At 35.8% G+C, this 13510-nt stretch overlaps 1 protein-coding gene across 1 annotated transcript; it reads left to right on the top strand.

Moving 5' to 3' along the window:
• The first annotated feature begins 6278 nt into the window (after positions 1-6278).
• On the top strand, positions 6279-10915 carry LOC104822682 (serine/threonine-protein kinase BRI1-like 1). The gene is given in 4 exon segments (XM_019203549.1): positions 6279-6543; positions 7180-9740; positions 9743-10127; positions 10129-10915. Coding segments are annotated over 3 exon segments (3393 nt in total). The 5' UTR covers positions 6279-6543; positions 7180-7279; the 3' UTR covers positions 10676-10915.
• Positions 10916-13510: the final 2595 nt, after the last annotated feature.

The following is a 13510-nucleotide window of genomic DNA, read 5'->3' as shown; positions in this document are numbered from 1 at the left end:
TATATATATATTCTATAAACTATTTGATTATATATATATGTGTGTGTGCGCGCTTTGCGATTATGCATTTTTTTCTAATTTCTCTTCGTAATTTCTCCTAAATTCCACATTGTTGGGGTTCCAAACAAAGCCAATGCTGATGTGAATGAGGTTTCTTAGGTTGTTTCTATCCAACTTTTTTTCCATTATTATATTAGTTTACACAGCATTTACGACCAATCAGTGGAAATCATTTTATTTTGATACTATATATATATATATATATATATAACACGACCATAGACATGAAAACGATTATGATCGAAAAGTTGGATTTACGTGATAATTTGGAGAAAATCTAACTTTTTTATGGTTATGACAAAAAAGATCACCGATTTTGGAAATTCTTGATTTATATTTTTGTGATATAATATGCAAATGGTTGTTTTGTTTTTTTGGGTTCAAGGGAGATTCGGACCAATTTAAAATATTTTTTCTTTTTTGGTTTCGGTGGACGCATTTAAATTCAAGTTTGTGGTGTTCGTATCGTGATTTTTAAAAGCAGGACACGCATTTCAATGAATATATGCACTTATCATATATATATATATATGTGTGTGTGTGTGTAGACACGTGTATATACATATAGATAGATAGTGTCTCTATCAAATTTGAAAAAAAAAAACAAATTTTGAAAAAATCTAAAAAATGTTATTAGTACCAATAAATTTGGCGTGAGCAATTTTTTATCTGTTAATTATATAAATATAATCCACCGAATATTTTTGTTATCTGTATATGCAAATGCAAGTGCGTGGACATACAAAATAAATGAATTTAAGGAAACCTTGGATTTGGTTTAATAAACAAATGCGATCACCATGGTCGGCTGTATTTACATACACATATATAGAGATATGACGCATACCTTACCATACTTTCCAAAAATCAAAAGTTTTATGTAATATTATAAAATGTAATAAATTTATCGTAATTACCTCAAATTAGTATATTTATAACTAGATTTCTATTTTAAATTATGTTAATATATATATATAGATATAGATATATTTAAGCCGCTGCATGCTGTTATTATAATCGTGAACTGAAGATAAAAAAAAGAAAGATATCGACATTAGTAAATAGTAATAGTAAATAGTGACAAGGAAGAGTGGAAGAACAACGGACCAAAGACTTTTTAGATTCAACGTGAAAGCGACGTGTCATTTCTCTGTCTGCTCTCTGAGTCCCACAAACTCAGTGGCCACGTCATTTTTTGTATATTTATATTTATTCTATTCTAAATAATATTCATACTAATCCCAAAAGATGGCGTAGTTTACGTTCCTAGTCTACAAAAATCCCGTTTTACGTTACCAATAATAAATCAAATTTTCGATATTACAAAAAAAACGATTATCGAAATTTCAATTATGAATGGATTTTTAAAAAAAAATTTATGGAACCTTTTTATATCATTTTTCAAACCTTCGATCTCCTTCTATTTTATTATTTTATTAAAATTTAAGAGAATAAATAGAATGATTTGGATTAAAAATCTTTTTGAAAAATAAAAAATATTTTATTTATAAACATTTAATTACATTTAATTTCCTCCACATTTAATCTATGATCATTATTGAGAAGTTGAGAACCCAGGTATTTATAGTTGTAATTGATTGGAATTTTCTCACACCGTTTGATACATTTGACTGATCATATAAAATTAAATAAATTTGATCATCTAAAATTTGAGTGATCATATAAAATTTTGATACAAACACAACCAATATATATTTCCGCCCAAAATAAATTATATAGCTCAAATTAAATTTCGGCCCAATTTGGGCATAATATATTTCGGCCCAACTGAACAAACTACCCAATGGGCTATATTTGTATTTGATCCATTTGATTTAATTTTGCTTATTTTGATTATATCTAATAATATAAATAGTAATTGCATTTCAACATAACTTTTTCCCCCGGATATCAGACATGTTCATGAGTTTGATGATGTCTCCATACTACCATATGAGTGTAATGATAGTTCAACTAAAAAGAATTTTGAATTTAAATGTTAAAAATTAATAAACAATTGAACATTTGATCAATATATATGTGACCGAAATTGAATATATATATATATATATATATATATATATATATATATCTGTGTGTGTGTGTTATAGTGAGTGGGTGATGGATGACAATTCCTCTACGCTTCGCTTTTTCTTCATCACTGGGTCCGTCCACAATGCCAAACCAAATGAATGAAATGAACGAATATCATCTATTCAAATATAAATACTGCAAGAAAAAAAATCTTAACTTCCACTTAACGAAATCAAAAGGATTGGTTGGTCTCCACAAAGAAAATCAATTACACATTCTATTACCTTTTTTTAATATATATAGGATCATATGTCTTTTTTTTTTTATAACGATGGGAATCCGCCTTCGACCTTTCGGGTCGGACTCCGCAATGCCTCACAACTCAGAGGGTCGGACGAATGATACAGTATCGTGAACAGTAAACCCAACGGCTCAACACAACAGCCGGCAAACTACGCCGAACAGTTAAACTAGGAGAAGCTGATCGGTTCAGCGAAAATTTTACACAAGGAAGAATCAAACCCGTGAACTTATATAAGGAGGAGTTGTCATCTTACTGGACTGGGGTTTCCCCTATGTCTTCCTTTTTTATATGGATTGGACCATAACACTTGAGATGTTTTCCTAGTTTAAATAATTACATGTTGGACCATATGTCTTTCTTTGGTAACCTTTTTATTGCTTCCTTTTATAATGTTTGGAAAAAGAATAAGAAAATAATATAAATAGAAAATGTTATATACTGTGATTAGGACAAATAAGACACTGTTTGGATATCATTACGATTTGGCCCATCTTTATATATATATATATATATATATATATAAACAGTATTATATATTCCTCTTAGCTATTGAAAATCCTCATCTTATCATTTATCAACTTCTGCTCCTTTTTTTTATATAAAAAAAATGTTCACTTGTTTTGTATATTTTGATTAGTTTCCGCCCGATCCTATATGCATATAATCACAATTTTCACTCCCACCTACTAATGTTATGTACGCTGCATGCATGCATGTATGTATGCATGGCATCATCATCATCATCATAAGGCATATACAAATTATGAATATATATATAAGTAAAAGACAAATTATAATTATGTACGTATATATGAACTTTTTAGATCTGAGAGCACGTAAGAAGCAAATCGGACGGGCGGTTCGGTCGACGTCGGACTTCCAACAAATTCGAAACGTCACATTTCCCTTTCCTTTTTGTCATTCTCCAATAAAAACAGTAAGATTTGTTAGACTCTTTTTTCTTATATATATACGTATTCATATTATATATATATATATATATATGAACTTTTTAAATGTGAATACATTCCATCACCAGTTATTTATATACATACGTGTCTGTCATGCATCTAATTCATTACGCATATATGATACATATATATATATATTAATTATTTTATATAACCCGTTTTGACCACCCTTTTTTTTAAAAAAAAAATATGGTGATAATACGGAACAATTACTTGAGATCACACTAAGAAGAAGTTTGACAAATTAAATATTTTATTTTTGTCAGCGTAATATATATACTACGTTCAATATTAGTAAATTTTAAAATTTTAGAGTCGGGTTTATATTTGATTATATTAATTTACTTTACTTCATTTGTATGCATACATACATATATACATACATACATACATACATACATTAGTGGCGGATCCACTTGTTAGAGAGTGGGGGCACGTGCCCCCAGTGAAATTAGAAAAAAATATAAATTGTTTTATAAATTTAACAAAAAAATTTTAAAATAGAGATTATGCCCCCGTTAAATAAAGTTTTTTTATTATATGTATATTAGTTGCCCCCAATTGAATTTCTGTCTGCGTCCGCCACTGCATACATACATACAAAGGTTCCAAAGAAATTTTCTACGTATTTCGAAAAGCTTATAAATGTTGTTATCTATAGTAACACACACACAGATGTCTCGTTTTCTTGCCGGTTTAAATTGAATTATATTAATTAAATTAAATTAAATTGAGGAAAAGAGGGATAATTGCCATTGGACCGGACATCAGGCAGATTTCTTTGCGAGGATTCCGCTCTTTAATAGTGAAATAACTATTACTAAGTCAAAGTGGTTGATAGAACTTTCTAATTCTATCTTCTATCCATCTACACCATTAATTTTTTTATATAATGTTTTTATTTTTACTGATATATCATAAAATACAACTGAACTAGTGATCTAAATACAGTTACATATGTTTTTTTTAAATATTATTCATGAATCAGATCAGCTCTAACACTTTCAAATCTATTTAAACAAATCGTATATAGAATTGTATATTGATGTGTAGAAATAAATTATATAATAGTATGAATTGTCTTTGGTTACAATATCAAATATTTACTGATGTATATTTTTAATTCAATTGTCATCACACCTAATTATAACGATTTATATATAAAAAGATTTTAAATAAGAGGTCACACGACACAATACATGCGCTCGTGCGCACAAAGAAACTGACAATATTGCCTCAATATTCCCCCACCCCGCTACATCTCCGGGCCCCGTGCCCATTTTCGTCTTTTCCTAATTCCTCATTTTTTATTTTTTATTTCCCCACAAAATTTGTAGTATATATTATATACACACATGTACATATGTATATTTATCCTTGGTGACCCTGGTCCTTCGTCATTATAATTTATACAAACTTTTGGACCCTATTATATGGAACACCCTATCGCTAACACATGTGAATACCACGGATTTTTTTGACCTAATGTTTTCTTTTTCTATAATATATTAAGTTATTTTATACGATTCAAGTGCTAGATTCATTCGTAGGCCAAATTTTTTAATGTGTTTACGCATATACTAAAGATTTATTTTTTATTGTACTTAAATGATTATTTTTCTAATAGATTTGCCATATATTCAAATGAAAAATAATAGAGTTAAATGCGCTTAGGTAGAAGTTGGATAGAATACGTAAGTTTATGATATACATGCATGCATACATGCGCATGTTTCGTATAAATGAATTGTTTTGGAAATACTTGGTTATTTATTGTATGATATTTATCCGCAAATCGTAATATATATATAGTCACAAAACTAGTTTGTATTCAATAATTACTGAATAATCATTAATTTGACGATGGATTACAAAGCAAAAAAAATAAATTTTATCAAAATGTTAAATATATATCATCGAAATCCGTTGAGGGAATTCAAGTATTTTAAGGATCAAATATAGTATACCGGATAATATATATCATAAAAACATCGTAGGCCTTTTATCGTAATTATCGTGAAATAAATTGTACCAATGTTCTATTTATTTATTTTCGTAGGCTCTACTTTTATAATGCTTTCCCTTTGTATATATGTTTATATGAAACGAGAGAGATATTATTAAAATAATCAAATCGAAAGAAGCTTTGAGTAAAGCACCCTTAAAAATCGGAAAATAATATCCCGATTTTTTTTTTTGTAAATTTAAAATATATACGTCTACAAAATGCGTAAATAAATCTGCAACATATGATCATTTCATTTAATTTTTAACTCGTTAAAATGAATGATTTTTGCATTTAGGATTCTATGTAAATTTAATGATGCCGTACGGAACAACCGAAATAAATAGTGGCAGTTATCATATTTAATACTGAATTTATATAAAGCAGTTGTAACGTTAAATTATAATGGAACTCGTTTAATGGATCTTACTTATATCAACTGGTTGGTCTTCATACCACAGAGAAAAAAAAACATGTTTAAAACATTATATTGATATGTTCTGAAGAAAAAAGGCGAAAAATATAATTTTTTTTAAAAATATTTAAAAATTCAATTAATTATAAACCTATATTTAAAAAAAAAACATATTTCAGCCTCAACAAAATCCAAAAAGAATCTCTATTTCTATAAAAAAAAAGGTAAATATATTGTTATTATTACCTCTTTTTATATTCATTTTGACTGGATAAGTTAATAGATATGATATTTTTCCAAATATGGAGATTTATTTCAATAATAGAGATTTCAATTAATTAATTTTTAAAAAATTAAAAGGCTAAGATTTTTACTCTAAAATTTTTATAATTTAATTTTATTAATATTTTCAAGATTAAATAATATAAAATAATGAGATAGAAATTTGTAATTTGGCATGAAATAACAACTCAGATCCAGAACTCTATGCTGGTTATTACTAATAAGAACCACCGAAGTTTCCCATAGGATAATGTTTTAAGTATGTTTTAGAAAAGGAAAATTAGTGAGTAATACCATATTAGTGTCCTCTTCCCTCTTTTCCCGTAGGTTTAGACTTCAGACTATGGCGTCTTACTTTTGCCTGTCTTTGGGTTTTTTTTCCTCCTCTGCCCAATTTCCTCTCGGCTGCTTTTAACAATTTCTTGGCAAAGAACACGTTCGCTTCTTGCAAGGATCTTTCCTTTCGTCTCCGGTAATGGAAGAAAGCTGAGGACTTCATATCTATCATCATCTTGTCCAGATAGAAATGAGTTTTTTTTCCCGAGAAATTCGTGGGGTTTTCCCGGAAAATTCCTTTGTTCCCCCCTCCCTGTTTCTGGTGGGCGGTTGTTCTTGAAGAAAAGCTTCCTTGTTTGACGGCGTGTATAAGCAGTTGAGCTATGGAATCTTGAAAATCAGCTCTTTTTCTTTTCTGGTTTCGGTTGAGGGATTTTTTTTGTTTGGTTGTCTGGGGTCCGAGTCTGACCATCTCTGCAACATCGTACTCGAACAGACAACTCTGTCACGGACTATCTGATTGTCTTCTTCGTAAGCAGAACTCTCTGTCTCTCTGTACATCTTCAGCCTCTTTCTCTCCATCTCTCTGTCGTATCCATCCCCATCCTTGTCATCCGTTCACTTACACTCTCTGGGGAAATCTCTCTCTCCCTCTCTCCCATACATATGCCAACAGCCTACTCATGTCGTCTCCTTCTTTGAATACGTTTGGACAAGTTTTGAGACTTGTCATGGCTTGATTGTGCATTGGAAAAGATGTTTGCTTTTTTTTTCCCCTTTTGTTGTTGCTGTTATCATTCTAAAGTTGACATTTTTTCCCCTTGGATTTCAGCGTTGCAAGCTCTGCTTCGATGGAGTTTTGGTGATATTTCGACTCAGACACAGAAATCTGGAACTCGGGGATTTGATCGAACAGTTGCGAGCTGTGAAAAATGAAACGACAATGGCGGTTCCTGATAATCTGCAGTTTTGCTCTGTCTCTGATTATGGGCACGCATGGAAAGATGCTAATCGGCGACGACAACGACGAAGCTGCTCTGTTAATGGCGTTCAAGCAAATCTCCGTCCGCTCTGACCCAAACAACATTCTCGCCAACTGGAAATATGGGTCGGGTCCTGTCCCATGTTCATGGCGAGGCGTCTCCTGCTCCGTTGACGGCCACGTCGTCGGTCTCGACCTCCGCTACGGAGGACTCGCCGGAACCCTAAACCTCGGAAACCTCACGGCGTTGCCGAATCTCCGGAATCTCTACTTGCAAGGAAACGCCTTTTCCCGAGGAGATTCCTCTGGTTCCTCTGGTTGTTCTCTTCAAGTTCTTGACTTGTCTTCGAACAAGCTCTCGGATTATTCAATGGTGGATTACGTTTTCTCGAGCTGTTTCAACCTAGTTTCCGTCAATTTCTCCGACAACAATCTCACCGGAAAACTGGGTTCTGCTCCGTCGTCGTGTAAGAGCCTCACGACCGTCGATCTATCTCATAATCTCTTGTCGGAGGAGATCCCGAAGAGTTTCGTCGCCGATTCTCCGGCGTCGTTGAAGCACCTCGACCTGTCGCACAATAATTTCTCCGGCGACTTCTCCGGCGTCAATTTCTGGCCCTGCGGGAACCTCACCTTCCTCAGCCTATCTCAGAACAATCTCTCCGGCGATAAATTTCCCACCAGTTTATCGAATTGTAGGCTCCTCGAGTTCCTCAACGTCTCCCGGAACAGAGTCGCCGGAAAAATCCCCGGCGGTGGATTCTGGGCAAGTTTCCAGAGCCTGAAGCAGCTCTCCCTCGCTCACAACCGGTTTAGCGGAGAGATTCCGGCGGAGCTGTCACAAATATGCAGAGCACTCGAGATCCTCGATCTCTCCGGGAACCTTCTCTCCGGCGACCTGCCGGAGACCTTCACCGTTTGCGGCTCATTACAGAACCTAAACCTCGGAAACAACATGCTCTCGGGCGATTTCCTGAGCACTGTCGCGAGCAAGCTCCCTCGACTGGAGTACCTATCCGTCGCCTTCAACAACATAACTGGTTCTGTCCCTCTCTCGATCGCCAACTGCACTAACCTTCGAGTTCTTGATATTAGCTCAAATGGATTCACCGGAAATGTGCCGTCCGGTCTCTGTTCTCTGCAAAGTTCGCCGCCTTTGGAGAAGATACTCATAGCCAACAATTACCTCTCAGGCGCTGTTCCTGTGGAGCTCGGCAAATGCAAGAGCTTGAAGACGATCGATCTCAGCTTCAACGCACTCACTGGTGGGATTCCCATGGAGATTTGGACATTGCCGAATCTGTTTGATTTGGTTATGTGGGCGAACAACCTCACCGGAGAGATCCCTAAGGGTATTTGCGTCAATGGTGGGAACTTGGAAACACTGATCTTGAACAACAATCTCTTAACCGGTTCAATACCGGAGTCTATCTCCCAGTGCACGAACATGATCTGGATCTCCCTCTCGAGCAATCGCTTAACCGGGAAAATCCCGTCTGGGATTGGAAACCTCGTGAACTTGGCCATTCTGCAGCTCGGGAACAATTCGTTGACCGGAAAGGTTCCCCGCATGCTCGGGAACTGCAGAAACCTCATCTGGCTTGACCTGAACAGCAACAACCTAACCGGGAACCTTCCGGCCGAGCTAGCGAGCCAGACCGGGCTGGTAATGCCTGGGAGCGTCTCGGGTAAACAGTTTGCTTTTGTTAGGAACGAGGGCGGCACTGATTGCAGAGGATCAGGTGGGCTGGTCGAGTTTGCAGGCATTCAAACCGAGAGGTTGGAAAGCTTTCCGATGATCCACTCGTGTCCCACAACGCGTATATACTCGGGCATGGCAATGTATACATTCTCGAGCAATGGCAGCATGATCTACCTCGACCTGTCCTACAATGCCATCACAGGTTCAATCCCTCCGAGTCTCGGTTCCATGACCTATCTAAAGGTCTTGAACCTCGGACACAACCGGTTAACTGGAACCATCCCCGACAGTCTCGGAGGAATAAAAGAGATCGGCTCTCTTGATCTGTCACACAACGATCTGCAAGGTGTTTTGCCCGCGTCACTCGGGACGTTATCATTCCTCAGCGACCTAGATGTCTCTAACAACAACCTCACCGGTCCAATCCCTCTTGGAGGACAACTCATGACATTCCCTTTCTCAAGATACGCCAACAACTCTGGTCTCTGCGGCCTTCCCCTCTGGCCCTGTGGCTCAAGATCTCGGGCCATGAGCCCTGGCTTCCGTCCCGAGAAACGACCCTCTCGTGCAGCCGGGATTATATCGGGTTTTGCATTTTCTTTCTTAGGGGTTGTGTTGCTTTTCATGGTGCTTTACCACGCGAGGAAAGCGCTGAAGGAAGAAGAGAGGGAGAAGCGCATTGAGAGCCTTTCGACTTCCGGCGGGGGAAGCAGGGCTTCCCGGAGCCGCTGAGCATCAATGTCGCTACGTTCGATAAGCCGTTACGGAAGTTAACCTTTGCCCACCTCCTCGAGGCTACAAACGGATTCAGTGCTGACAGCTTGATCGGATCAGGTGGGTTTGGAGAGGTTTTCAGAGCCAAACTCAGTGACGGTTCGGTCGTTGCGATCAAGAAGTTGATCCACGTCATGGGTCAGGGCGAGAGAGAGTTCATGGCCGAGATGGAGACAATTGGAAAAATCAAACACAGAAACCTCGTGCCGCTTCTGGGTTACTGCAAGGTCGGGGAAGAGAGGCTTCTCGTCTACGAGTACATGAAATGGGGAAGCTTAGAGAGCGTTCTTCACGACAGCCACATGTTCCTAGACTGGTCGGCGATTCCTGCACCACAGTTGCGTCCCTCACATCATTCACAGGGACATGAAGTCGAGCAACGTTCTTCTGGATGAAGAACTCGAGGCTCGGGTCTCTGACTTCGGAATGGCGAGGCTCGTGAACGCTCTGGACACGCATCTGAGCGTGAGCACGCTCGCGGGAACGCCTGGTTACGTCCCACCCGAGTATTATCTGAGCTTTCGGTGTACGGCCAAAGGTGATGTTTACAGCTACGGCGTTATACTGTTGGAGCTTCTCTCGGGCAAGAAGCCGATCGATCCGTGGGACTTCGGAGAGGACAACAACCTCATCGGGTGGGCGAAACAGCTGCTTCGAGATGACAGAGGCGGCGAGATCCTGGACCCCGAGCTCGTGACGGGAAAATCCCGAGACGTTGACGAGATGGTTCAGTATCTGAAGATCGCGTTTCAGTGCGTGGACGACAGGCCGTTCAAGAGACCGACCATGGTTCAGGTGATGGCCATGTTCAAAGAGCTTCAGGTTGATACAGAGAATGGCAATCTCGACCAGACGCCTTCCGTTGAATAACCCTCAGAGATATTAAGTCCTAGAAGACGAAAGATTCCGAATTCGTAGGAAGTTTGAGAATTTTGAATTGTTCGTTTTTCTCCGAGTGTCTGTATATAACAGAAGAAGAAGAAGAAGATGTGATATGATTTAGTGAAAGGCTTAGTATTGGTATTTAGGGTTTCTCTTGTAAAGTTTTGATTTTTTTTTTCCCCAATCACCGTTTCTGCAAATACAAATTGGTGAGAAGAGGTAAATCAATTTCAGAAAACTATATTTCATTTGAGCAATTCGGAAGCACATCGAGATTTTCTTGGTTCGCTTTTAGAAATCGGCTTCTAACAAGCATTGAACTTGTCTTCGCACCATGGTGAGGGAAAAAAGGCGGTGACATTCCGAGAAAAAAAAAAGGATTTTCCGGGAAAAAAGTCGGAAACTTTGCATCTGGGTTCGCCGATTTGAGATTGGATCTTGTAGGGTTTTTATTTATTTTTTGTTTCCTGCAAGGTGGAAGTTGAATCGCAGTTCCAATGTGTGCTCTGCAGAAAGGAAAAATATTATTTATGGCCCAGAAAAATGACCTAAATGTGGGCCCTTAATGTGGCCCAAATAAAGCCCAGAAAAATATTATCTACCGTAAACGACCTCGTTGGGGGGCATATAAACCCTGCTTATAATATAAAATTTCTGTATTCTCTAACTCGTTTGGACCGTCACTAGATTAATTCCTGTGCTAACCATCGCTATATGAGCGATGAAATTTTTTTAAAAAAAAAATCTTGAATATTTGTACGTGAAATGCTCGCAAAGAACCTTCGCAAGATATCTATGAGGACCATTTGTATATTGTAATAGTAATTCCATGACCCAAAAAAAAAAGATTGTTTTGTTTCACTATGGGACGACTTTCTTGGATTATTACCATGACGATGAAAATGATGAACACACAAAAAAAATGTTTAGATTCAAAGGTGAAAAAGGTCTCACATGCCTCACAGTCAGCCAAACCCATTCACATGATCATCCATCTACTATATATATATATATATGTCTGCTTCTGTATGTATTCACCTCTATATACACTCTATATATTTATATATAAATATTTGGTGTGTATATATATATATGTATATATATGAGTCTTCTGGTATTTGACGTAATATGGAACATATATGCATGTTAATGATTTATTTTTATTTATAATAGACGTAAATAAATTAAATGCAAATATGTTTCGTAAAATATTTAGGGCTTGAATCTCATCATATTCATAATTTGTATAGATTAATATTGATTATAATTCCAAAATGAAAAAAAAAACATATTTACAATGGATTTTCGTTTTTTTTAAAACATATATAAATAAAATTTAAATTACACATCGGAAATACTTTATTATATAATATATACAAATAACAAAACCTGGATAACATTTTCACAGATTTAACGATATCTTGGAGCGCCCGTGTCTATCTACAATCTCATTCAATCGTACCATAGGGTTAAGACTAAGAGGATACATAATAATAATAATAATCAACTCAATGGCGACAAAAACCCTATTTGCTCTCTATGCAGCGAAGAAGTTTCTTATAATTAATTACACAATTAAATCACATATATACACATAATTACGTACTCCACGTGGCACAAACTCACATAAATTATGGACTAAAATCTTGGGTCCACCGAAAAAAAAAGAAATGCTCTCTTTTATCAACTTTGTATCGTTTTTTTTTTAATGAAAAGATCAACGGGTTTAATGAAGGGAACACCATCATGGAATATAAAAGGATGCGATATATATATATATATATATATATATATATATATATATATATATAAGCTTATATATGCATAATGCATGCATGGCTGGCTCCACATCCTTTCTTGTGGCCATGCAAGCACGTACGAACGTTGGGTCACGATTATATCCGATTTTATATTTTTCTAACGATAAACATATCGTGTAATTAAAAGCTAAAGCCAGTTTGATTCGTCCTTATCCCCTCCTTTTATTTTGTATCATGGACGCATTATGCATGTGCAGTACCAGTCCGTTTCTATTATGATAACTTAATTTCGTTGCACCGTCTTTGAATTTTGCTATTAATATTGCGCAAACGCAAAAAAATATATATATTTTCGTTGTTTTTTCTCCTAATTATCGTATTATCAATGTACATACAAAAAAAAAACGAAAACAGATATTTCAACATCTTGTATCGAAAATTTGACTAAAACTTGTATGTTAATGTAGAAATGGAAGAAATTAATTTAGAATTCCATGAATGTGTATGTACGTATAGATATACGCATATTCGTGGCGTGTAATATCGTGTCGTGACCTTGCACTTCTTATCGATGACATGATTGACATCCCACTATGCAGTATTTGGCTTCAAGCACAAGTGGTCAGACTCCACACTATTAAATAAAGTTTAAATTAAAAAAAAACATATACGGGAAAATATTTTTTTTAATAATTCAAAAGTTCGCCGAAAAAATGTTATAAAATGTAATAAAAAGACATGTTTTGGGTGGCTACCTAATGGATCTTTGTCCATATGCAACCCTATTAGTTTGTCCACTATATATATATATATATATATATATACAGAGCTATATATATATATATATATAGCTCTGTTATTTAAATTGTTTGCTTATATAATTGAGCGTTGTGGCTGAGCCTTTGGCCTATTATATAAATGGCCAGAGATCAATCACCGACAAATTTAACCAAAATATTATTATTAGGGTTTCAATATCAAAGAGATTGATCGCAAAGATTCATCGATTGTTATAAAAAAATGATATAATGTCTTAGATTATACAACTATGCCCGTTTGTCAA

The sequence above is a fragment of the Tarenaya hassleriana genome, unplaced genomic scaffold, assembly GCF_000463585.1.
Source record: "Tarenaya hassleriana unplaced genomic scaffold, ASM46358v1 Cleome37, whole genome shotgun sequence".
Lineage (NCBI taxonomy): Eukaryota > Viridiplantae > Streptophyta > Magnoliopsida > Brassicales > Cleomaceae > Tarenaya > Tarenaya hassleriana.
The sequence above is the reverse complement of the archived record's forward strand: the minus strand, read 5'-3'. Positions and strand labels throughout refer to the sequence as shown.